Consider the following 26,197-nt stretch of genomic DNA (forward strand, 5'->3'; position numbering starts at 1 on the left):
TAGTTTCTAGAAAAAAAAAGGACAATCATTTGCATTATTGGGGTTCTTTAATCACACATTCTCATTATTCCATTTTCTTATGTTCTGCTTTGCATATGTAAATACCAACACTTGTCAGTCAATTCCAATATACTTCCTACTATTATATCATTTCTTCCAATGACCAGTAGCATTTTGCTCCTTTCAAACTGATTGTTTTCTTACCTAGTTTAACAGAGGTGCTCTCACCTGACAAAAGTGTTAGGGTATAAAATATCTTTCGATTTACTTTAAGTGGGGATGGGGTAGGGTTATTGAGTCAATCAACTCTCACCCTTACAACAACAACAAAATTAATAACATAAATAAAAATGGAGTTAAAATAGAAAATTCTACAGTCTCTGCCAATTACCAAATTCTTGAATCTATGAAATGCCAAATCCAGTGATCTTCCCTCCTCCCTACATTAAAGTCTTCACCTCAGAAGCATAGCTTCCATCAAGGCTGACATTCCACAGAATCCCAAATGTCACCTGTGCCACTTAGGGATGGCTACAGCAGAACCTTCTTTTTGTTTTTTTCTTTTTCCAGGCTTGTTGCTTTTCCTCTGCGGGTCTGTGTCTCCTTGAAGCGTCTTGCCAAGGAGGCATATTATGGTATAATAAATGGAAGAAAGAGGTAAAAGAGAAGCTACTATTAGCAAGAGAAATGAAAATAGCAGAAAACACAGCCACAGAGGAGGCCATTGCAGATGCAGAAGTGGCGCAGGCTGTGCAGGCCGCAGCATCGCTAGTAAGGCGAGAGACGCCAGCAGCAACAGTAAAGCAAGAGACGTCAGCAGCAACAGTAAAGCAAGAGACGTCAGCAGCAACAGTAAAGCAAGAGACGTCAGCAGCAACAGTAAAGCAAGAGACGTCAGCAGCAACAGTAAAGCAAGAGACGTCAGCAGCAACAGTAAAGCAAGAGACGTCAGCAGCAACAGTAAAGCAAGAGACGTCAGCAGCAACAGTAAAGCAAGAGACGTCAGCAGCAACATTAAAGCAAGAGACGTCAGCAGCAACAGTAAAGCAAGAGACGTCAGCAGCAACATAACCGACACCAGCAAAGTGAACAGTGCAGCCCCTCCGAGGTTGCCAATTTTCAGAACTGTGGTTCAATACGCTTAACAATCAGTGCTTGCAAAACATATGAACACTTCTGTCCTCGATTCTTTCTTTCTTTCGAGAAAAATTTCCACTTAATTTTAGAAGGAATAGGTTCTGGTTAGGGAAGAGTTTTCAGTGTTGAAAGAAGTGAGGTAAACTAGGTACTTGTGGAGTAGTAAATAGATTGCATTGGTTTTAGGAATCAGAAGACTGGGGGTCAAGTTGTGGCTCTTGGATTTAACTGTGTGACCTTACTTTTTCTGGGCCTCAGTTTCCTCATTAGCAAAATGGCAAGATGGGGAGGGCTGTTTAGCTAAAAAGCAGCTGTCTCCTATCCACAGCCATAAAGAGCTGGAAGAAACCTCAAGGAATATCTAGTCCAGGGGTGGGGAACCTTCAGCCATGAGGCCACATGTGGCCTTCTAGGTACTTGAGTTTGGCCTTTTGACTGAGTCCAAGTTTTACAGAACAAATCCTTTTATGAAGGGGATTTGTTCTGCGAAGTTTGGATTCAGTCAAAGGGTTGTACTTGAGGACCTAGAGGGCCACACGTGGCCTCAGGGCCCCAAGTTCCCCACCCGTGATCTACTCTAATCTGTTGATTTTATTGATGAAAAAACTGAGAGTCTGAGAGAAAACTAACAGAGATAGGTTTTGAACCCAGATCCTCTCACCCCAAGTACAGGGAACTTGCCACTGCACCACAAGGGATTCTATGAAACCCTGAAGATTATTGTTCTCTGAGTACAGAGCGGAAGGGTAGTATGAATAAGAAGAACACTAGATAATACTGATATCCTGTTTTAAGCTTTTGCAAAGCTTCTTACAAACAGTTTATCCAGTCCTTATAGTAACCTCAGCAGGGAATGACTTCACCTATTATTTTACACAGACCCAGAGAAATAAAGTAACTTCCCCATAGTCATACAGCTGTTTAGTATCCAAATCAGAATTTGAATTCAGGTCTCCTTTGAGTCCAAATCCAGAACTCTTAACAATACAGTATCATGGGGCAGCTAGGTGGTGCAGTGAGTAGAGCACTGGCCCTGGAATCAGGAGAACCTAAGTTCAAATCCAGCCTCAGACACTCGACATACTAGCTGTGTGACCTTGGGCAAGTCACTTAACTCCAATTGCCCTGCCTTCCCCCCTGCAAATAAAAAAATATAGTACCATAGTCACATCCCTGGGATTGAGCTAAATTGTGAAAAATCAACTATGAAGCTCTAAAGCTAAATCTGAAGGACACTGGCTCTGAGTATACCAATTATAGGATGGCAGACTATCTGAGAGAATACTGAGATATTAAAGAAAGGGTTGTCAGTGCCAACACATGGGTACGTATGTGTAGATGAGGGTTTACTGGGTTAATAATTGGCAGTTTACTCACGAGTTTACCCCTTGTCAGGAGGACTGAATAGTGGATCCCTGTACCTACTCTTATGCCAAGTATAGAAACAGAACAAAGAATGCATAGTGCCAGGGATGGCCCAGGGTTACATGATAGTTGGAGTTTCTTTTGCTTTAATTCAACTCGAATTAACTATGGCGTCATAGGTTAACACTCTGACCCTCTGGCTCCCACCATACACACCTCATCAAGGCTCAAATACCATCTAGGCTGGGCTCTTAAGATCTTACTTCCAAGCAATAAAATCTAGTGAAATAAGCTTTTATTACCAGGCACTTTGCTAAGCACTGGGGATACAGAGGAAAAGAACAATCCTTGCTTTCAAGGAGCTCACGCAATGGAGACAACATGCAAACAACCATATGTACAAACAAGATATATACAGGGGGCACTCACATTAAGGGGGATCAGGAAACGTTTTTTTACAGAGGGTAAGATTTTAGCAGGAATCTGAAGGAAGTCAGGAAAGCCAGAATGTGGAGATGAGGAGGGAGACAAGGTCAGACTATGCTTTAGGAAAAGCAATCAGACAGTTGAGTGGAGAAGGAATCAGAATGGGGAAAGGAGGCAGGGAGACCAACAGTGGACTAAAAAGAATTCCAGGGAAACAAAGATCCACTACTCATCCTCTTGACTCAGCTCCTTCCAGATAAGGCAGACAGGGTTCAGGAAACTTCCCCCTGAAAAACCTATGTGGGTTTTTTGGAGCATCCTCTGATCTAGGGCAGATCTGAACAGAGTCCACCAGTACTGAGTAGTAGTAGCTGCTGCCCTCCGGCCATTATTGGTAGTTGATACTTCTCTGCAGGGCCCAGCCCTGGGGGAAGTTAAGGTGAGCAAACAAGGGGAAAGGACCTTCGGTAATGCAGGAAGAAGGGTATTTGGTTTAAAAGTGAAGTGAGACTATTCCCCGGGGTTCTGCATCTCTGTCTCCCATCGTATGAGCTGGTATTGGATGAGGGGCATAAGGGATAGGGGGGTAAAGCCTCATTTATGTGGGGGCAAACCTGCCTCAAAACAGAAGGATGAGACCCAGAGGTTTGAAAGCTGAAAGGGACCCATTTCAGTCCCTTCATTTTGCAGATGAGGAAACACAATTGCTAAGCTGGCAGCTTGCTTGCAGCTACTTATGTCCCATTGTTCCCCCGCCCACATTTTACAGATAAAATATTGAATAAGCATCCGCTATGTGCCAAACATTGTACTAGGTACTGGGGGAACAAATACAAAAGTGACACAGCTGCTTCTATTAGGGGATATAACATATCCTTGTAGTTGTTCAGTCATGTCTGACTCTTCCTGATCCCATTTGGGGGTTTTCTTGGCAAAGATACTGGAGTGGTTTGCCATTTCCTTCTCCAGCTCATTTGACAGATTAAGAAACTGAGGCAAACAGGGTTAAGTGACTTGCCCAGGGTCACACAGCCAATAAGTATCTGAGGCTCGATTTGAACCCGAGTCTTTCTGACTTCATGCCACCTAGCAGACGATATCACATACAGGCTTAAGTAAAAAGAGGATATAATAATGATGATAGCATTTATATAGGCTTTAGAGTTTTCAAAGTGATTTACAAACTTTTGGTTTTGACAACTCTGTGAGGTAGGTGTTAGCAGCATTCCTATTTTACTGAAGAGGAACAGTGAGAGGTTAAGTGATGTACCAAGGGTCACAAAAGAGAAGGGCAAAGGGGCTGGATTTTAAAGCAGATCTTCTCGACTGTAGCTCTACTGTGTCACCTAACTGCAAAATAAATACAGAGGTCCACTAACAACTCTGGGGATTAGAAGAGGACTCCTTTAAGCAGGGGAAGCTTGCTGGTGCAGCTAAGGGTTCCAAGAAGCAGAAGTGAGGAAGGCAGGGTTCCAGGCATAAGGGACAGCCTTAGTAAAGGCTAGGGGTCAGAAGGTAGAATATGGTGAAAGTGGGACAGCAAGGTGCCTGAGGGAACTGGCGGGGGTGGAGGGAGAGAAGGCCGGGAGGGGTGATTTTCCCAAGGTCACACACCATACCAGGAGCAAAGGCCAAGACTGGACTACAACCAAGATCCCCAGGCTGTCTCACAAATCAAATCCTTCTACGGGAACAAGTTGATCCCATTCCATCTTCCCTTCTCCAGCAGATTATCCCCTGGACGCGGAGGGTGGGGTTGGCCTGAGGCCGCGCAGGGAATCTCAAGGGTGGGGGTGGGGTGTGGAATGCACGGAAACGCAGGGGATCCCAGGAAGGAGGGTGCTAGTGGGCACTCAGAGGATCCCAGGGCAGGCAGCTTTCACGGAGGTACACAAGAGGTCCCAGGACTGGGGGGAGGGAGGGCGTTGCACAGAGGCGTTCAAGGGTGCCAGGATTCGGTCGGGGCGTTGCACAGGGGCGTACAGGGGTCCTAGGGTTGGGGGGCACTAGTTCCACAGAGGCCTGCAAGGGGCCCCTGGGGGAGGGGACTCTGCGGGGGCGCGCAGGGGGTCCCGGGGAGTGCGTGATTGCACGCGGGCTCGCTCCACAACCGCAGAAGGGAGTGGGGAGGGGAAAGAGGGTGGGCGCGGGGGCAACAGCCGTTGGGAGTCGACTCCCCAGAGAAGGCTTCTTGAGAGGGGGCCGGGGTTGCGGCAGGCCCGGAGTCCGTCCCCGTCCGCCGCTCGCCATGTCGACCACTGAGACGACCCCCAGTGCGCCACCGGTGTCTGCGGTTAAGGTCGGGTTTGCCAAATACAGGGAGGAGTGCATGCACAGCATCCGCTCCTACTTCTTCAGAAACGTTTCTGGAGAGTTAAAAGTCATCTCTGTGGTGAGGCCCGGCCCACTGCGGTCCGCGGGGAGCAGAGGGGAAGGGAACCCGGGCCTGGGAGAGCCATGGTGAAGAGCAAGAGGGAGGGACCTAGGAGCCTCTCGGCTTGGAGAGGCTGGGGGCGGGTCCTAGAAACCTGAGGAGTCTGTGGATAGGCCTAGGGGCGGGGCCTCTGGCCTGAGGGCGGGTCTGCTCAGCCTGGGGAGTCTGTGGATGCTACCAGATCGGCATCACACCCTTAGGAGTCTATGCAGCTGGGGTGGTAAGAGGGAGGCCCGGCCCACGGCTCCTGAGAGTCCAGGCGAGGCTGGGGTGGCTGGTCCTGATGCAAGAGACAGAAAGGACGGCTCCAGCTCCGGGCCACGCCCTTCTGGGAATCCTTTAAGGATCTGGTTCCTTTCCGCTGCCTGCTGATGTTGGGCCTAGTTGAGATAAATGCAAATGATCTGTGCTGCTCTTAACAATCGTGGCCCCAGAACTGGACTCCGGCCGCCAGGTGCGGCCTGGCTTTGCAAGAGAACATGAGGGTCCCTCGTCCTGGACCCTCTCAATGCCTCAAAGCGCATTTGCTCCATTCCCGCCCCCGCAACCTTAACTGCCCAGGCAAACATCTCCACCAAAGATCCCTCTTTCTATCCTTCCAGTCACCTAGGTTCACCACCTAGGAGCCGGCCTTGATTTTTTCCTCGTCCTCTCCCGTGTCCAATCAGCTTTCGAGCCTTGTGTGGAGGCCACCTTCTCACCATCCCCTCACGCTCCTTATCTGCACCTTCCTGGCTTCCTTCAAGTCCCAGCTAAAATCGCACCTTCTACAGGAAACCTTTGTGAGATCCCTCGGTTGATTTTCTCCAATTCATCCTATATTTATCTTGCTGGAACAAAGTTGTTTACACATGAACTCCTCTATTAGACTGTGAGCTCAAGGACTATTTTATTTAGTACTTAACACAATGTGTGCTTAATGCCTTTTTTTTGTTTGTTTGTTTTGGCAAGGCAGTCGGTGTTAAGTGACTTGCTCAGGGTTTCTGGGGTAGAATTTGAACTCAAGTCCTTCCTGACTCCAGGGCGGATGCTTTACCCACTGCGCTACCTAGCTGCCCTGCAATAAATGCTTATTGTTGGAAAATCTTCAGTGGCTACCTAACACGTGGTAAGGGGCTCAGTGGGCTCCAAGTCAAGCAAAATGGGTACGCTCAAAAAGGCTCCTCAAGAACAGCTCCATGTTAGAAATGGCCAGAGAAGCCCAGGGGACACTAGGATAAACTACAACCTACCCCCACCCCAGTCTGTCATTTAAAGCCCTCCATAAGGTGGGTCCCACTAACCTTGCCAGACTGATTCTGATTCTCCTCCCTTTCTGTACTTTATTTTCTGGCGCACTAATTGTTCCATGTTCTCAGTGGCCCAACTCGTTTCTGTATACCTTTGCCCAGGCTGCCCATATGCCTGGAATGCATTCTTTCCTTACCTCCACCTCTTAGAATCTCTAGTTTCTTTTAAGACTCAACTAAGGTGCCACATCCTACCTTACAAAGTGTACAAGAGCTTCCTTGGCCTTCCAAGTTGCTAGTGTTCTCTCCCTCTGGAAATTATTTTGCATTTATTTACCCATGCTGTATCCCCAGAAGAATGTAAGCTCCTTGAGGGCGAGAACTAATTTTTTTTTTAATATTTGTATCCTTAGCCCCTGGCACCGTGCCCCACACATGGTAGGTGATTAATAAATGTTTATTAGATTGAATTGGATGTCATTCTGTTGGCCCATTCTCAGCTTGCAGTCCACTAAAAACCTTAGCTCTTTTTTCACATAAATTGTTATCTAGCAAGCCTCTCTCATTGTGTCCTTGAGAAGCTGATTTTAAAAATATATCTATATAAGAATATGCAATTTATTCCTAATAGATTTTTGTTGTTGAAATTAATTGAATTTGATCTTTCTTCACTAAAATCCTCCTGCAAAGTCTCATTGTGGAGTGAGGGCAACCTTGGGATCCCAAAGGGTGCCAAAGGAAGTATAAGCTCTGAAAGGATCCACTAAGCTAGAAATTCTATGAATACACACACACACACACACACACACACACACACACACACACGAATGGGGATAGAATGACAGTCAGACCTTTGAGGACCAGCCTAGTACTTATTGCCATGTTAGCCCCAGGATGATGAATTGGGGGGCGTGGGGTGGAAGAAACACTCCAACTATGGAAAAGGTGAGGTGGGGCTGTATCAGGAAAGGAGAGGACCACAGCAATGAATTTCCAGTTGCTTGGAATATTGAAGTAAATTTCATTCCAATTTAGATTAGGACTGTTATTGTCCAGCATGCTCCAGATCCCTTGATGACAGGTTCAAATCTTGGCAAACTGGTACCTAAATGATGACCTATGAAACTCTTTATTTTGTATTCCAGGTATTATTGATAGTGTCGTATATCTTGATGAATAAAACCAAAACAGCCACTGTGTTCATTCCAGTGATCTTAATGATAGAATCCTTCATCTTTTTTTTCTTCATTTTTGCGAATATGCTGGCATTCCCAAGATATTTAACAAAGCTGATCTGGCCTGTTTTTGTAAGTGTTCCTTTTCATAATTTCAATTTAAGTCTTTGTACGTACATACACACGGAAGACATGTATGTTTCAGAAAAATGCTCGTTGAATTGAATCCAGAGGTTAATGGAATTTAGGGGACCTTTAAAAGATTATATAGTCCCAAGGTTCTTAACCTTTTTTGTGTGTCCTGGGTCCATTTGGCAGTCTGGGGAAGTCTATGGACCCCTTCTCAGAATAATATTTTTAAATGCATAAAATAAAGTACGTAGAAGTATGAAGAAAACCAATTATATTGAACAATAGTTCTCAAAACAGTATTAAAAAAAACAAGTTCAGAGAGCCATGTTAAGAACCCCTGATTTAGTCAAGCACCCTCATTCAACAGGTGGGGAAACGGAGTTCCAGTTTTTTCCAGTTCCCCAGGTTAAGTGAGTTGCCAAAGATCAAACAGGTAGTTAAAAAGCAGGATGGGATGAAATCCAGATCCTCTGACTCCAAATTTGGTGTTCTTTCGACTACACCGTGGATTAAATTAGATTCTCTGCTGCTCTATCCATGTGGCCTGTACCCAACCTCCTTGGCTCTCTTTGCTCTTTTATATAATGGGAGAGTTGAACTCTATATGCTATAGCTATTTGCATCCATATACACCTCTCACTTGTGCCAGGGTCACTGACTGTTTGTGAGGCCATGTTTTTAGATTTATACCAAATGGAAAAATCTCAGAGGAAAGAGCCATAGAATGAATGCTTCATGAAATCATAGGTTTATAGTTGGGAGGGACTAGTCTAACCTCGCTTTACAGGAAATGAAACCAAGAATCAGGGAAGTAATACTAATAATGACCATGTCTAGCCTTCATCTAGCTCCTGAAGGTTTGCAAAGCGCTTGAAAAAGATTTCATTTGATCCTCACAACTGTGGGAAGTAGGTGGTATTATTATCTCCATTTTGTAGATGGAGAAACTGAGGCACAAAGAAATTGAGTGACTTGCCCAGAGTCACATGGCTAGTAAGTGCCTAAGTCAGGATTTGAACCCAAGTCTTCCTGATTCCAAGTCAAGCACTATGCACTGTGATACCTACCTGCCCCCGAAGAAGAAGCAGCAGAGCCATTATTTCAACCAAGACCATTCACTCTTTCTTACAACTCAACCATGCTTTGTTCCAGTCCCACCCCTAACTGGCTATGTGACTTCGTGCAAATCGGAAGCCATGAGGGTCTTAACCTGGCTCCTTCTATTCCCCCATTCTGAACTTCCCTATTACTACTGAGGGCACCACCATCCACCCAGTTACCCTGGCTTAAAATCCAAGTGTCATCCTTGCCCTATCACTATCTCTACCCCCCACATCCAAGCTGCCGCCAAGAATTGGCCATTCTAACTTAGTTACATTTGTCTCCTCTGACACTGCCTCCACCCTGGTACAAGCCCTTATCACTTCACACCTGAACTATTGCAATAGTCTGCTGGTGGGTCTGTTTCTTCAAGTATTTCCTCACTCCACTCACATCCTTGATTCAGCCATCATATGATCTTAAAGCAGATCTGACCATCTCTCTCTCTCTCTCTCTCTCTCTCTCTCTCTCTCTCTCTCTCTCTCTCTCTCTCTCTCCCTCTCTCCCTCTCTCTCCTCTCCCTCTCTCTCTCTCTCTCTCTCTCTCTCACTCACACACACACACACACACACACACACACACACACATGCATGCACATGTTCCTAGAACAAAAATTTCATCTCCAGAGTCTGGGAATTTTCACTGGCTGTGCCCCATGCCAAGAGCTCTCTCTCTCCTTACCTCTGCTTCCTGGCTTCTCTGGCTTCCTTCAGGTCCCAGCTCAAATCCCACTTTCTACAGGACTCCTTTCTAGACCTTCCCTAATTCTGATGGCATCCATTTGTGGATTACCTCTGACTTGTCCCATTTATGACTTGTTTGTATATCTCTGTTTGCTTATTGTCTCTCCCATTAGGCTTCTGGAGAGCAGGAACTGTCTTTTGCCTTTCTTTGTACCCACAGCGCTAAGCCCAGTGCCTGGAACTTAGTAGGCACTTTAATCAATGCTTGTTGACTGAATGACTGGTATGATGGAAGAAGCACTGACTTTGATTTAATAGGCTATAGGTGCAATTCCTGGCTCTAATAAGAACCAGCTGTGTGACATGGAACAAGCTTCTTAATTTCTGTGCACCTCAGTTTCCTCATTGGTCAACTAGGGGTTCAATTAAGTGATCTCTACAATCCACTAGGCAGTTTCCTGATCAGTAAAATGGGGATAATAATCCTTGTTATCTATCTCATAAGAATATTGTGAGGAAAGCATTTTGTCAACTCTAAAGCACTATAGAAAGGTGAACTATGATTATTCATAAAAACTTTTCTTAATAAAATCCATTTTTTTCAAAAGCAAATGAAAATTTTATTTGCTTGCACTTTGATGCTTTCCATTTAGTGTTCCATCTCTCAACCATGTGCCTGTGCAAATAACTTTGTACATACATGATCCATACGGGATAAATTTGAGGTAATCTCAGAGGAAAGGCACTGGGTGGGGGATGGGGAGGAGGTCTCTTACAGAAGGTGACATTTGAGCTGCGTCTTGAGGAAAGCCAGAAGGTGGAGGTGAAGAGGGAAAACATTCCAAGCATGAGCTAGGACATGGACTGTCCCATTCAAGAAACTGCAAACAGGCCAGTGTAGCTAGATTAGGACAGTAGTTGGAGGGGAATGAATTGTACGAAGACTGGAGAGATAAGGAGGAGCTGTGAAGGTTGTGAAGGGCTTTAAATGCCATGCCAAGCATTCTGTATTTGATCCTGGAGGTAATAGGGGGCAACTAGATATTATGGAGTAGGTAGATGACAGCGGCAGACCTACCCTTTAGGAAAAACACTTTGGCAGCTGAGCAGAAGATAGACTGGAGCAGAGACACTTGAGTTCCAGGTATGAGATTCACAGAGCCTACACTATAGTGATGGCTGAATGAGTGGAGAGGAGGGGATGCTGATTAGAAATGTGAGGTGACTGCAAGAGAGTAATCAAGGATGACCCCAAGCTGTGAGCCGAAATGATTGGGAGAACCATGGCCTCAAAAAGCAAACTGGGAAACTGGAAAGAGAGGTAGAGTTTGGGAAAAGACAATGAGTTCAGTTTTGGACATGTCAAGTTCAAGATGGCTAATGAACATCCAGTTTAAAGAACATTTACTATGGATTTATTATGGGAATCATCTGCAGAGAGATGATAATTGAACCCAAATTAGATAGTATGGTGGAGAAGAAAAGAGGGCCCAGGGTAAACTTTTGGGGGATATCCATGATTTGTAAGTGTCACCTGGATGAAGAACAAAAGACACTGAGGAGAAGTGGTCAGACAGGTAGGAAGACTAGGAAAGAGTAGTGTCATAGGCACCTAAAGAGGGGAAAATATCCAGCAGAAAAGGGTGATTGACATTGTCAAAGGCTGCAGAGAAGCAGGAAAAAAGTTGAGGATTAAGAAAGGACCATTGGATATGGCAATTAAGAGGTCATTGGAACATGAACTGATGGAAAGTGAAATGGGCAGAGCCAGAAGAACATCATACACAGTAACAGCAATATTATATTTTATTATTATATCAATTACTACATTATATTATTATGACAATATTATATTACAATAACAGTGATCTACTGTGAATGACTTAGGCATTCTCAGCAATACAGTGATCGAAGACAATTCCAAAGAACTTATGATAAAAAAATGCTATCCATCTCCTGAGAAAGACCTGATGGAGCCTGAATGCAGATTAAAGCAGATTTTTTTACTTTGTTATTCTTGGGGGTTTTTTTGGTAACATGGGTAATATGGAAATGTTTTGCGTGACTGCACATGTATAATCTATGTCAAATTTCTTGCCTTCTCAAGGAGGGGAGAAAGGAGGGAGAGAATTTGGAACTCAAAATTTTTAAAAATGAATGTAAAAAAATTTTGTTTACATGTAATTGAGAAAAAAATAAAAATTAAATGTTAAAAAAGAGATCACTGGGGACTTTGGAGAGAGCCTTTTCAGCTAGATGTTGAGGTTGGAGTGTGAGAAGAGGAAGTGAAGCACAGTTGTAGTCAGCTTTCTCAAGTAGCTTACCTGAGGAGAAGATAGAGAGATGATAAGCCAGGATTATAGGATCAGGTGACCTTTTGTTAAGGATGAGAGAGACGCCAGTGTTTGTGGACATAAGGAAGGAGGAAGTAGGAGGGAGAGACTGATGAATATAGAGTTGGGATGATAAAGGGGCAATCTGCTGGAGAAGACAGATTAGACCAAGATGACTCATGTAGATAGAGGGCTCTGACTCGGCAAGAAGGACCATCTCTTCAGGGAAGATATGGGTGAACAAGAAGATAGTGAGGAAAAACATCTAAGTGGTGTGAGATGAGGAGTGAAGAAAAGAGAATTCTCTACAAGTAGTCTCTTTTTTTTCAACAGACGATAGCCACCAGGATCTGGATTGAGTGACAAATTTTAATAGAGTGGACCTCAAAGGAGGAGAGGTTGATGTAGTACTGGGGGAGGGAGAGTCTTGGGGAGCAAAGAGTGTTGGGGAGAAAGGCAGGGTATAATGGGAAGTACAGAGAGTTCATAAAAGAGTAGCTAGGAATGTAGCATTATTTGGAGGGAGTCAGGTATCAGTGAATACAAAGAGATGCAGGGAGAAAGAAAGAAAAAAAGTTTAAGATGAAATCAAGTTTCTTTTTTTTTTTTTGGAGGGGAAAGACAAGGCAATTGGAGTTAAGTGATTTGCCCAAGGTCACACAGCTAGTTAGTGTCAAGTGTCTGAGGCTGGATTTGACTCCAGGGCTGGTGCTGTACTCACTGTGCTACCTAGCTGCCCCAATCAAGTGTCTTAATTACTGAGTAGGCATTCAAGAGAATCCAGTGGAAGGGGTAAGTAGACCTAGAGTGGGCCTTCTAGGGGGTAAGGTTAAGAGAGATGGGAGTGAGGGACCAGGCAGTTGGGGATGGGGAATGGAGTTTGTACTTCAGCAGCCAAGGAGTTCAGAACCACTGGAATTGGGGAGGTTGATGCAGAAGAAGTATATTCCATTGAGCATAATTATTGAGGAATGAGTTCAGACAACAGTGCCTGGAGAGAGGTCTGTTGAGGGAGGCAGGTGATTCAACTGTTGAAGGCCTTCCCTTGATGCCCAACCTCAGAGTGGGTGGTGATGGATGTATCCTGTGAGTCCCAAGAGGCTCACCTGACAGCAAGCAGGAACAATAAAAGTATGTATTGGTGTAGTCTAGTCAGGAGCTTCAGTTAGAGGCCAGGGTCCAGGAAAGGCCTCCAGAACACTATGGGGCCCTGGAGCAAGGAAGCCAGAGGTGGTGGGCTTGCATCCGGCTGCAGCAGGGCTCCTCAGTAGAATGTTAGCAGCTTGAAGGCTAGACCATTTCCAATTTTGTCTTTGTATGCTTGTTACGTAGTTTGGTGCCTAACACAGAGTTATTGAGTTGAATTGCACTAAATCCTTAGGCGATTGTAGTATTTTTATGATGCTCCATCAGCATTCAAGGTTGACTATTTTTCTATTTTTCATTTTCAGGATATGCTCAATGACTTTTTTGCATTTATATACCTTGCCTATGCAGGCTTCTATTCAATAATTTACCCACCAAGCACTATGGACAAACTATACTGGCAAACAGCTGTAAGTAAATTATTTTTAAGCTTCATTTCTACATGTTAAATCTGTATTCAGGTCCTTTGGGGAAATATCTATATTCTGTCCTCTTGTAGGAGAAGTGTCTGTTTTCCAATGGGCAGCATGATGCTAAATTAGTGCCACTTATTTCAGCAATGTGAATGAGGGGTCTCTGTGCCAGGCTGAGTTTTAAAATGAGTAAATTAGACCAGTTTCTCCTGCCCATTTCAGATCTGATAATTGGCCTCTCCAAATGAATGTTTAGGTGATAACTCAGGATCCATGCTAGAGAGGGGAAAAAAAAGAAGAAATTGATGCACATGATGCATAGGTCCCAAAGAGATTTATTAAAGGATAGTATTGATAACCAACTGGAGATGGGAGTGATGCCATGGGCCTCCAAAGCTACATCCACACAGGAGTGGTGGGTGGCAGCTCCAAAGATGGCTTCATAGCTTTTGGTACAGAAAAGTCTTGTCTCTGATGTGTGTTAGAGATGCTCCCTCCCTCAGAATCCAGAAACCAGGATCCTGACTGGTGGGGAGCAAAGTATTATCTATTACCTCTGATTCTAGACCTACCCTTTGGGATCTTTGACTACAGTAATTGGTTGATTGAAATAAGAATATGGGATTAGAATGTTGGCCAATTTACTCCAGTTGGCAATCTAGGGAATATAGAAGAATTTATCTATGATCTTAAATGCTATAGGGCATTTGGGCCCAGGTGGACTCTTATCTATAAAATTATGATTGGGGACTCAGGAATAAACCTCAACTGGTTTTCAGGGTGAAAGCAAAATAAAGTAGAAAGCCATTAAAAGTACGTAGGCAGAAGAGTAAACAATTAATACAGCCCTGAATCTTCCTAAAGAGTTCTCAAAGTATCAGGGGTATGTCCTTGGACCATTTTCTCAAATGACAATCAAAGACCTTCAAAGAGAGGTGCTTAGAACTTTTCCCCTTGAGATCCTACATTATAAAGGATAACTCATATTTTATAGGATAAGAAGAGTATACTTCTAATACACAAGGACCCTACATGAGGAGAAAGGCCTTAATTATTAATATAGCTATCTATATATTAGGGGTTTAGTGTGGGGTAGGGCCAAGACCATAGAGTAGTACCAGCCAAACTCTATCCATAACTGCTCCACACAGATAAAATTCATCAGACCACATTGTGACCAGGAAATCCAAAAAAAGAAAATTATAGCAAATCATTTTTCTGGCCTGTGTCAATAAAGGGAGACCGAGAAGTCTGTAGACTCTGGGGACAGGGTCTCTTCAAGCACAAGGAGAGGCTATGTACAGAGCCACAAGGAGTCTCAGATGTTGTAACCCATAAGGACTTGACCTTGTACAGTATATAGGAATAGATAGATGCCAACTGGCAGCTCTGTCATTTGCTGCGAAGTTCTGGGTCACAGATCCAGAATGAGGAGACTTGCACCTAAGGGTGGCATCCCAGGGTGAGAAGTGATCCCTAGATCCTTAATTCCCTAGTGCCCTAGATTGTGTACTGATCAAGGAACAAGTTTGGAAGCAAGCAGCAGCTACATGGCTCTGACCCTAGGAGTAGAGCAGCATCTCATTTCTAGCCTCCTGGTCACTCTGAAGTCTGCAGTGGAATAACCAGGGCAGAAATCCCAGACCAAAGGGAAGCCTACAATTCTGTCACTCTAAACAAGCAGAGCTTCCTAGATGTCTAAAAGTGGCTGAGTCAAGCAGCAGTCTACTGAAACATCAAATAGGCAAGCCCACAGATATGTTGCTCAAATTCCAGGTCAAGCACTTTCACAGCTCAAACCAAGGGGAACAGCAGTCAGATTTTGCCCTGGATCAGGCCACTTCAGGAGCACTGAAAGCCTACAGGTCCTGCAAGGACAGCCTGAGATCCTGGCATAGCACAACAGTCAACCCAAGAAAGTAGAAGCAAGACTTTAGAAGACACAAGCTTGACCCAGATATTCCATCTGGAAGTGAGCATTGACTGGCCCTAACATAAACTCCTAGGTTAGGAAGAACACTAGAAGAATGAGCAAACAGAAAAATAATTCCATGATAAAGAGCTATTATGGTAAGAAGGACACTCAACAACAACAAAAACCAAAAGAGAATGACTCCCAAACATCTACAAGAAAAGCTTCAAAGTAAAACCACAGCTTAGGCACAAATCCAACTAGAATTCCTAAATGTGATAAAATAATAATTTAAAAAAATTTTTAGGAATTTGAAATACTTTTATAAATGAAATGAGGGTTGTAGAAGAAATAATGGGAAAGGAAATGAGAGCTATGGATGAAAGAATTGGAAACAGAATTAACAGCTTGGCACAATAGGTTCAAAACCTTGCCCAAGCAACAAACTCCTTGAAAATTAGAAAGGATATAATAGAAGATAATGACTCCCTGAAACAGCAAGAAATTTTAAAACAAAGTTGAAAACAAGAAAAATAGAAGAAAAATGTAAGGTATCTCACAGCATAAACAACTGACCTGGAAAACAGATTAAGGAGATATAATAGGCAGCTAGGTACTCAGTGGATAGAGTGCTGGGCCTGAAGTCAGGAAGACCTGAGTTCAAATCCAACCTCAGATATTTACTAGCTATGTGACCCTGGGCAAGTTACTTAGCCCCTTGTTGCTTCAGTTTCCTCATCTGTACGGTGGGGATAATGATAGCATCTACTTCCCAGGGCTGTTGTGAGGATCAAATGAGATAATATTTTTAAAGTGCTTAGCATAATGCCTGACACATAGTAGGTGCTTTATATTTATTTCCATACTACCTAATTTAAGAAACATTGGACTACCTGAAAGCCATGACCAAAAGAAGAATCCAGACCAATAACCAATAACCAAGAAATCATAAAATCAAAAAACTGCCCACATCTCTTAGAATGCCAAAAGGCAGAGGAGAAACAGAAAATATCTACCAGTCACCTTGCAAAAGAAACCCCAATTAAAGTTTCTCAGGAACATCAATGCCAATTCCAGAACTTCTAGGTTAAAGTGGGAAAAAATCCCGCCAAGAACCAGAAAGAGAGAATTCAAATACTGAGGAGCCGTGATCAGGATGATGAAAGATTTAGCAATCACCACTATGAAGGAGCAGTTAGCTTGGAATATGATATTCCAGAAGGCAAAGGAAATAGGTTTACAACCAAGAAGAAAACTAAATATAATCCTGCAGGGAAGAAAATGGATCTTTAATGAAATAGAGAATTTCTAAGTGTTCCTAAAGAAAAGACCAGAGCTACATGGAAATTTTGAAGGGCAAGCACAGGAGTCACAAGAATATAAAAAGGTAAACATGAGCATAAAATCATAATAGACTGAACAAACAAAAACTCCATTTAAGAGCTAGTTATTATTACGTTCTAATATAGGGAGAAAATACATATGTCTCCTCAGAATCCTATCTTCAGTGTCATAGAGAGAGTCCAACTCTAATTGGTGATCCAAGGAGTAGTTCTGTTATGTTTTGATTGTCTTAAAAGAATGCAAAGAGAAAGGGAAGATGAACATATCATTGGGGGAAGGGAAGGAAAAATGGAGAAAATTATCTCACAATTAGGGTGCAAAAGTAGATTTCTTTTTTTTTTAATCTTATATTTAAATTTATTTATTTATTTAACATATTTAGTTTTCAGCATTGATTTTCACAAGAGTTTGAATTACAAATTTTCTCCCCATTTCTACCCTCCCCCCCACTCCAAGATGGCATATATTCTGGTTGCCCTGTTCCCCAGTCAGCCCTCCCCTCTATTATCCCACTTCCCTCCCATCCCCTTTTCCCTTCCTTTCTTGTAGGGAAAGATAAATTTCTATGCCCCATTGCCTGTGTATCTTATTTGCTAGTTGCATGCAAAAACTTTTTTTTTGTTTTTGAACATCTGTTTTTAAAACTTTGAGTTCCAAATTCTCTCCCCTCTTCCCTTCTCACCCACCCTCCCTAAGAAGTCAAGCAGTTCAACATAGGCCACATGTGTAACATTATGTATAACCCTTCCACAATACTCATGTTGTGAAAGACTAACTATATTTTTCTCCTTCCCAACCCATCCCCCTTTATTGAATTTTCTCCCTTGACCCTGTCCCCTTTCCAAAGTGTTTGTTTTGGATTACCTCCACCCCCATCTGCCCTCCGCTCCATCATCCCCCCCTTTTTATCTTCCTTCCTCTTCTTTCCTATGGGGTAAGATACCCAATTGGGTATGTATGGTATTCCCTCCTCAGGCCAAATCTGATGAGAGCAAGGTTCACTCATTCCCCCCTCACCTGCCCTCTCCCCTCCTCCCACAGAATTGCTTTCTCTTGCCACCTTTATGCGAGATAATCCACCCCATTTTATCTCTCCCTATCTCCCTCTCTCAGTATGTTCCTCTCTCATCCCTTAATTTGATTTTATTTCTTTTAGATATCTTCCCTTCATCTTCAACTCACCTTGTGTCTGCTCTCTCTCTCTCTCTTTTATATATATATATATACACACACATATATATAGACACATATACACATATATATACACATATACACACAGATATATACATACATACACATTCACTCATATATATATACATAAACATATATATATGCATATTCCCTTCAGCTACGCTAATACTGAGGTCTCATGAATCATACATGTCATCTTTCCATGTAGGAATGTAAACAAAACAGTTCAACTTTAGTAAGTCCCTTGCAATTTCTGTTTCTTGATTACCTTTTCATGCTTCTCTTGATTCTTGTGTTTGAAAGTCAAATTTTCTATTCAGTTCTGGTCTTTTCACTGAGAAAGCTTGAAAGTCCTCTATTTTATTGAAAATCCATATTTTGCCTTGGAGCATGATACTCAGTTTTGCTGGGTACGTGATTCTAGGTTTTAATCCTAGCTCCATTGACCTCTGGAATATCATATTCCAAGCCCTTCGGTCCCTTAATGTAGAAGCTGCCAGATCTTGGGTTATTCTGATTGGGTTTCCACAATACTCAAATTGCTTTTTTCTGGCTGCTTGCAGTAGTTTCTCCTTGACCTGGGAGCTCTGGAATTTGGCGACAATATTCCTGGGAGATTTCTTTTTGGGATCTATTTGAGGAGGCGATCGATGGATTCTTTCAATTTCTATTTTTCCCTCTGGCTCTAGAATATCAGGGCAGTTCTCCTTGATAATTTCTTGAAAGATGATATCTAGGCTCTTTTTTTGATCATGGCTTTCAGGTAGTCCAATAATTTTTAAATTATCTCTCCTGGATCTATTTTCCAGGTCAGTGGTTTTTCCAAGGAGATATTTGACATTGTCTTCCATTTTTTCATTCCTTTGGTTCTGTTTTATAATATCTTGATTTCTCATCAAGTCACTAGCTTCCACTTGTTCCAATCTAATTTTTAAAGTAGTATTTTCTTCAGTGGTCTTTTGGACCTCCTTTTCCATTTGGCTAATTCTGCCTTTCAAGGCATTCTTCTCCTCATTGGCTTTTTGGAGCTCTTTTGCCATTTGAATTAGTCTATTTTTTAAAGTGTTGTTTTCTTCAGTGTATTTTTCAGTATTTTTTTGGGTCTCCTTTAGCAAGTCATTGACTTGTTTTTCATGGTTTTCTTGCATCCTTCTCATTTCTCTTCCCAATTTTTCCTCTACTTCTCTAACTTGCTTTTCCAAATCCTTTTTGAGGTCTTCCATGGCCTGGGACCAGTTCATGTTTTTCTTGGAGGCTTCTGTTGTAGGCTCTTTGACTTTGTTAACTTCTTCTGTCTGTATGTTTTGGTCTTCTTTGTCACCAAAGAAAGAATGCAAAGTCTGAGACTGAATCTGGGTGCGTTTTCGCTGCCTGGCCATATTCCCAACCAACTAACTTGACCCTTGAGTTTTTCAGTGGGGTATGACTGCTTGTAGACTAAAGAGTTCTGTGTTCCACGTTTGGGAGGGAGGTGCCAGCTCTGTCACACCATCACTACTCCTTCCCCAAGAACCCCCAACCCAGACTGGGCTTAGATCTTCAGCAGGCTGTGCACTCCTGCTCTGATCCACTACTTAATTCCTCCCACCAGGTGGGCCTGGGGCCAGAAGCAGCAGCAGCTGTAGCTGCCCCACCTCCGCTGCCCCCGGGGCTGGAAGCCAAACCGCAAACTCCTTCCACTGCTGCAGCTTTTCCCACTAACCTTCTCAGCAGTCTTTGGTGTTTGTGGATTGAGAAGTCTGGTAACTGCAGCAGCTCACTGATTCAGGGTACTAGGGCCCCCTCCGCCCAGCTCCTGGTCTGGTTGGTCCACGCCGCTCAGGCTGGGCTCTCCTGCACTCCGTTCCCAGCTCCCAGCTCCCAGCTCCGTGTGGGATAGACCTCACCCAGAGACCATCCAGGCTGTCCTGGGCTGGAGCCCTGCTTCCCTCTGCTGTTTTGTGGGTTCTGCAGTTCTAGAATTGATTCAGAGCCATTTTTTATAGGTTTTTGGAGGGACTCGGCAGGGAGCTGATGTTGGTCCCTGCTTTCCAGCCGCCATCTTGGCTTCGCCCCTCTCCAAAAGTAGATTTCTACACAAACAAGAGAGAGGAAGTAGGAGGAACAGTTAACTCTTGAACTTTACCCTCATCTGAATTGGTCAGAGGACGGAAGAATACATATGCACATAGCGGGGTACAAAAACACATTTCACTAAACAAGGAAATAGGTGTGAAGGGGGGAAAAAAGACAAGGGGATAATAAGGAGGGAAAATTAAAGGAAGGATTAGTCCTAAGCAAAACAAAGCAAAAAAATTAAAGATGTATAAAAATATAAAAATACTTATAGTAGCTCTTGGGGTGGCAAAGAATTGGAAACCAAGGGAGTGCCCCTCAATTTGGGAATGACTGAGTAAGGAATGTGATGGAATACCATTTTGCTGTAAGAAAGGATGCAGGGGGTGGCTTCAGAAAAGATTTGGGAAGGCTTATATGGACTGATGGTTGTTGTGTTTGTCCTTTATTCTCCAAGAGGACCATGACATCAGGGAAACAATGACAGAACTTGCAGTTGGCTTTGATTTGAGTGAGGGAGGGCTGTGCAAGGTCACCGGCCTCACTTTCTCCTCCAGAGCCATAAGTGAAATGAGCAGAACCAGGAGAATAATTTACACACAATAACAGGATTATTTAAAAAAATCAACTGTGAAACAGTAACTCTGCTCAACAAAATAACCACCACAATTCCAAAAGACTCATGATGAAACATGCTATCCCCCTTCAGACAGAGAACCAATGGACTCAAAGTGCAGATCGACACATATTTTTCTTTCTTCTTATTTTTTGGAACATAGCTATTGTGGAAATTTGTTTTGCATGACTTCATATTTGTAATGGGTTTTGTATTTCTTGTCTTCTCAATGGGTGGAGAAGAGGGTGTGGGTAGGGAAAGAATCTGGAATTGAAAATAAAATAAAATTGAATTTTAAAAAATGAAGGAATACATATGTACAGAGCTGGGTATAGAAATACACTTCGCTGAACAAGGAAACAGGAATAAAGGGGGGAAAGGAGAAAGAGGTGTTAAGAGGGAGGGAAAATCAAGGGATTAGTCCTATGTTAAAAAACAAAACAAAAAACCAAACTTTAAAGATATATAAAAATACATATAGCAACTCTTTTTATTTTGGCAAAGAATTGAAAATGAAAACTGAGAGGTAGCTAGGTGGTGCAGTGAGTAGAGCACCAGCCCTGGAGTTAGGAAGACCTGAGTTCAAATCTGGCCTCAGACACTTGACACACCTACTAGCTGTGTGACCTTGGGCAAGTCACTTAACCCCAATTGCCCTGCCTTCTCTCCTCCAAAAATGAAAACTGAGGGGGTACACCTGAGCAAGTTATGGTGTATGAATATAGTAGAATGCAATTATGCTATAAGAAATTTTGAAGAGGAAGGTATCAGAAACCTGGGAAGGCTTATTTGAACTAATGAAAAGTGAAATGAGAAGAACTAGGAAAACAATTTATACAACATCATCATAAAGACAAAATACTTTGAAAGACTTTGTGATGCTAATTAACCCAATGACCAATCATGTCAACCAGAGAACTCACCATGAAACATACTACCCACCTCCTAATAGAGAGGTGATGGTTTCCAAATGCAGATTGAGGCATTTCTTTTATGGACCTGGCCAATGTGGGAAATTTTGGCATCAGATAAGTAATTTCCAATAAGGAGAATCTTATGCAAATAGCATGGGATTACAGGTTACTTATTATTATCCTCTTTTTTACTAAAGAGGAGGCTCAGAAAAGCGAAGTAACCTACCCCAACCCATGTCACAGTCCAATGTTCTTTCCATTGATAAGTGAAGAAATACACTCTGATTAGGTAAAGAAATGCATCTCAGATGGGGTCACCTGAATGCTAGTGAGTGTATTTCAAACCTCCCAATCTATGCTGAGGAGCCCAATATTACTGTAACACTTCCTGGCAACTTGTGACCTTCCCTTCTCCTCCAGGCATGTGAAAGCTTCAGCATAATTCCCTTTCTTTTTCTACCTTAGAGTTTGCCCAGCACTCAACCTTTCCCTCTTCCACTTGGTCCTTATGACACTCTGAACTTAGGTAGGGCACATATGATCATCTCCATTTCATTCAGGTAGAGAGAGGTACAGAGGAGTTTAGGTGACTTGCCCAAAATTACACAGTAGGGCTGAAGTCATGAGATCTCTATTACCATGCTCAAATCATCTAGCCTTTCTGTATCTAGTTTAAACTCCTGTGCTGTCTTCATTATGGGAGAAGTGGTAGATGGGTAGGGGTCATTGGGTTTACAGATAGAAATGATGTCAGAGTAATCTAGTCCAACTCCCTCATTTTACAAATGAGGAAACTGAGGCCCAAGAAACTTAGTGGTCACACAGCTAATAAATAGCAGAGCCAGGATTTGAAACTAAGTTCTATCTCCAAACCCTGTACTCTTTGAATTAGATCCATTGAGGCTATGTTTGGAGAGAAGAAGGAACAGTTTACATTTATTAATAATAGTTGCCTCCTGAGGGAGTGAACTCCCCATGCTTGGTACTATTCAAACAGGCTAGATGACCACTTAGAATAACTCGCATTTGTTGTTGTTGTTTAGTCGTTTCAGTTATGTCCAATTCTTCATGACCTTATTTTTGGGGTGTTCTTGGCAGGGGTGGGGGACCTGCAGCCTCAAGGTCACATGTGGCTTTCTAGGTCCTCAGGTGCAGCCTTTTAACTGCGTCCAGGTTTTACAGAGCAAATCCTTTTAACATAGGACTAATCCCTTGATTTGTTCTATGAAGTTTGGATTCAGTCCAAAGGGCTGTACTTGAGGACCTAGAAGGCCACATGTGGCCTTGGGACCACAGGTTCCTCACCCCTGGGTTAAAGGAGTGAAAGAGAAGAGGAACACGGCAGTATCAAGACTTAAGGAACTACATCAGTTTGGGGGAGGGGAGGGACTGGTAGGCTTCGCTGCTTCTGAATGTCAAGAAATGGGAGGGGAAGCACATCAGTGCCACTGTGAATGGCCAAAATAACAGCAGTACTTTTCTTTGCAGGGACTCGTACTTTCTGTTGCCTTCTTATGTCTAGTAGATATTGTTATGCAAAGCTTGCAGCTTAAGTATGGGAAGATAAAAGGTATATTGAAGTAGTCTATCTAATAGTGGCCCACCATCCAGACAGAAGATTCTGCACACTTAAAATCTCATGGAAAGCACAAGCATGTATTCTTCTCTTTTACTAAGATGATTCTCTTCTCCACTAAAATTCCCACTTTTACATTTTCATGGCAAAGTGCTTTTCCCAAAAATAAAGAATGTATGGAAGTCTTTTTTTTTCCAGAGAATATCAATTTTGACTTTACCAAACATAGTCCTCTTCTGACACCTCATCTTGGCACAGATGGAAGTAGCCCTGGATTCCTAGAGGCCAAGGCAACAGAGTTCATTTTAAGTGCTTAATAAATGATTCTTGACTGCCTGCCTGCCTCTTGCAGGTCCTACCAGATTGGGAAGGTCTTGAATATGGGCCTGGTAACAGACCATATCTGTCATCAAAACACAAGTCTTGCTGCTCAGAAGGGCTTAACACCAGGTTAGCTTCAGGATAACAGGTTTTTGGTTCAGAGTAGCTCTTCAGGAGCATTTACTGAGTCCAAAATGTCGTGACCTGTGTCAGTGTAGGGAGGGCCTAAGCTCACTGAAATATCAAATTTTAAAATTTCTTTAACTGGAGGAATCCTTTGTTTTCTTATATGATAGATTTTGTACTCAATTGTTAGATTAATAAAGTGTCAGACCTAGAAAGGGACCTTAGAGTATAGAACATAAACCAGTAAGATAGATAAACCATTAGTTAACTTGATTTACAAAAAAAAAGAAAACCAAATTTCCAGTGTCAAAAATGAAAAGGGTGAATTCACTACCAATGAAGAGGAAAATAAAGCAATCATTAGGAAATATTTTGCCCTATCATTTACCAATAAATCTGACAATCTAAGCAAAATCAACAAATACTTACAAAAATACAAATTGCCCAGATTAACAGAAGAGGAAATAAAATACCTTAATAACCCCATCTTAGAAAAAGAAATTTAACAATCCATCAATGAACTCTCTAAGAAAAAATCACCAGGCCAGATGGGTTCACAAGTGAATTCTACCAAACATTTCAAGAACAATTAATTCCAATATCATATAAACTATTTGCAAAAACAGGTGAATGAGTCCTACCAAATTCCTTTCAGGACACAAATGTGATTCTGATGCCTAACCAGGAAAAGCTGAAACAGAGAAAGAAGACTATATACCAAGTTGCCTAATGAATATTGATGTAAAAATTTTAGATAAAATACTAGCAAGGAAACTAGAGCAACATATCACAAGGATCATACACTATGACTGGGTGTGATTTATACCAGGAATGCAAGGCTGGTTCAATATTAGGAAAATCACCAGCATAATTGACTATATCAATAACAAAACCAACAGAAATCGTATTATTATGTCAATAGATGCAGAAATGGCTTTTGAAAAATACAGCACCCATTCCTATTGAAAAACCCTAGAGAGAATAGGAATAAAGGGAGCTTTCCTTAAAATGATAAGTGTCTATCAAAAACCATCAGCAGGCATTATCTGTAATGGGGATGAGCTAGAGGCCTTCTCAATAAGATCAGGCATGAAGCAAGCATGCCCATTATCACCACTATTATTCAATATAGTACTAGAAATGTTAGCTATAGCAATGAGAAGAAAAAGAAATTAAAAGAATTAGAATAAGCAATGAAAAAACAAAACTTCATTCTTTGCAGATGATATGATGGTATGCTTAGAGAATCCTAGAGAATCAATCAAAAAACTGCTTGAAATAAGAACTTTAACAAAGTTGCAGGGTATAAAATAAACCAATATGAATCATTAGCATTTCTATATATTAACAAAGCCCAACAGCAAGAGATAGAGAAATTCCATTTAAAAAACTGCAGACAATATAAAATAAATTGGGAGTCTTCCTGCCAAGACAAATGTAGGAACTATATGAACATAACTGCAAAACATTTTTCACAGAAAGTCAAATCTAAACAATTAGAAAAATATAAATTGCTATCTTGGCAATCAAAATGGGCTCTTAGCACTTATTCAACCAAGTGCCCTTGAAGAGTTTGGCCTTCATTTCCTTGATTAAATTAGGAGTCCTTGATGACCTCCTTGCCTCAAGAGAAAGCCTAGTTTACATGGGTTTGAGTGATATGTTTGTGACATCAGAGGCTCTTAGACCACGTGGGTTTAAGTCACATTTTTGTGACGATTTTAGGTCATGTGAGTGAGTCGCCTGTGTAACTCACCCGTGACCCTGAAAAAGATATAAAACCAGAGGTTGACTTTCTCTTTTTTGGAGCTCTGAGCTATAGCAGTAGTGATGCGTCACTCTGGGCCAGCCATTATTGAGCTCCCAGCTGAACCCAGATGTTGGTAACTATGAATTATATTTGGTCTGTTTATAAATGTATGTTTGTAATTTGTTTGCTAATTTGCTCTGAAGTTCAGGGTGCTGGCTTTTTCCCCTGAACTAAGTGAATGATATTTGTATGCTGGATTAAAGTAAGATTGTTAGCACCTTAACATTGCTTTCCTTAGTAAAGCAGATCAAAAGAACCTGGGCTTGCAGAGTTCTGTGACCTGGTTGTTGTTGGTTTTACACCCCCATAGCAGCTGGTAGCCAGATTGTTGAAACAATTGCTCATGGGTAGGCCAAGCCAGTATAATAAAAATGACAATTCTGCCTAAACTAATTTGCTTATTCAGTGCCATACCAATCAAACTACCAAAAAATATTTTATAGAGCTAGAAAAAAATAATTCATCTGGAAGATCAAAAGGTTAAGAATATCATGGGAATGGGAAAAAAATGCAAAGGAAGGTAGCCTGGCTATTCTAGATCTCAAACTATATTACAAAGTGATAATCATCAAAACCATCTGGCTAAAAAACAATTGGTGGGGACACAGAGCCAAGATGACACTGTGAAAGGAGGGAACTACTGGAGCTCTCTCACAAATTCTGCCTGACACACCTAAAAAAGTGAATCAAAGCAGATTTGAGAGAGAAGCCGCTAGTAAACTAAGAGGGGCAGGAGCACTGGGCATGCAGAATGGCAC

General features: G+C 42.3%; 1 protein-coding gene across 3 annotated transcripts in view; it reads left to right on the top strand.

The window, feature by feature from the left end:
• Nucleotides 1–4,749: 4,749 nt before the first annotated feature.
• Nucleotides 4,750–26,197, top strand: part of CMTM3 (CKLF like MARVEL transmembrane domain containing 3) — an 80,182-nt gene continuing 58,734 nt past the window's right edge. Inside the window, exons 1-3 of one of the 3 annotated variants that reach the window (XM_036751880.1) lie at nucleotides 4,750–4,815; nucleotides 7,737–7,898; nucleotides 13,467–13,571. Coding sequence is in view for 2 of the 3 variants with exons in the window: in XM_036751878.1 (XP_036607773.1) it covers nucleotides 7,764–7,898; nucleotides 13,467–13,571 (240 nt within the window). In the remaining variant the exon portion in view is untranslated. Of the gene's footprint in view, nucleotides 4,816–6,372; nucleotides 6,471–7,736; nucleotides 7,899–13,466; nucleotides 13,572–26,197 lie in introns of those variants that run through there. The other 2 variants (XM_036751878.1, XM_036751879.1) reach the window with 2 other exon arrangements.

This window comes from Trichosurus vulpecula, chromosome 3 (genome assembly GCF_011100635.1).
Source record: "Trichosurus vulpecula isolate mTriVul1 chromosome 3, mTriVul1.pri, whole genome shotgun sequence".
NCBI classification, from domain to species: domain Eukaryota; kingdom Metazoa; phylum Chordata; class Mammalia; order Diprotodontia; family Phalangeridae; genus Trichosurus; species Trichosurus vulpecula.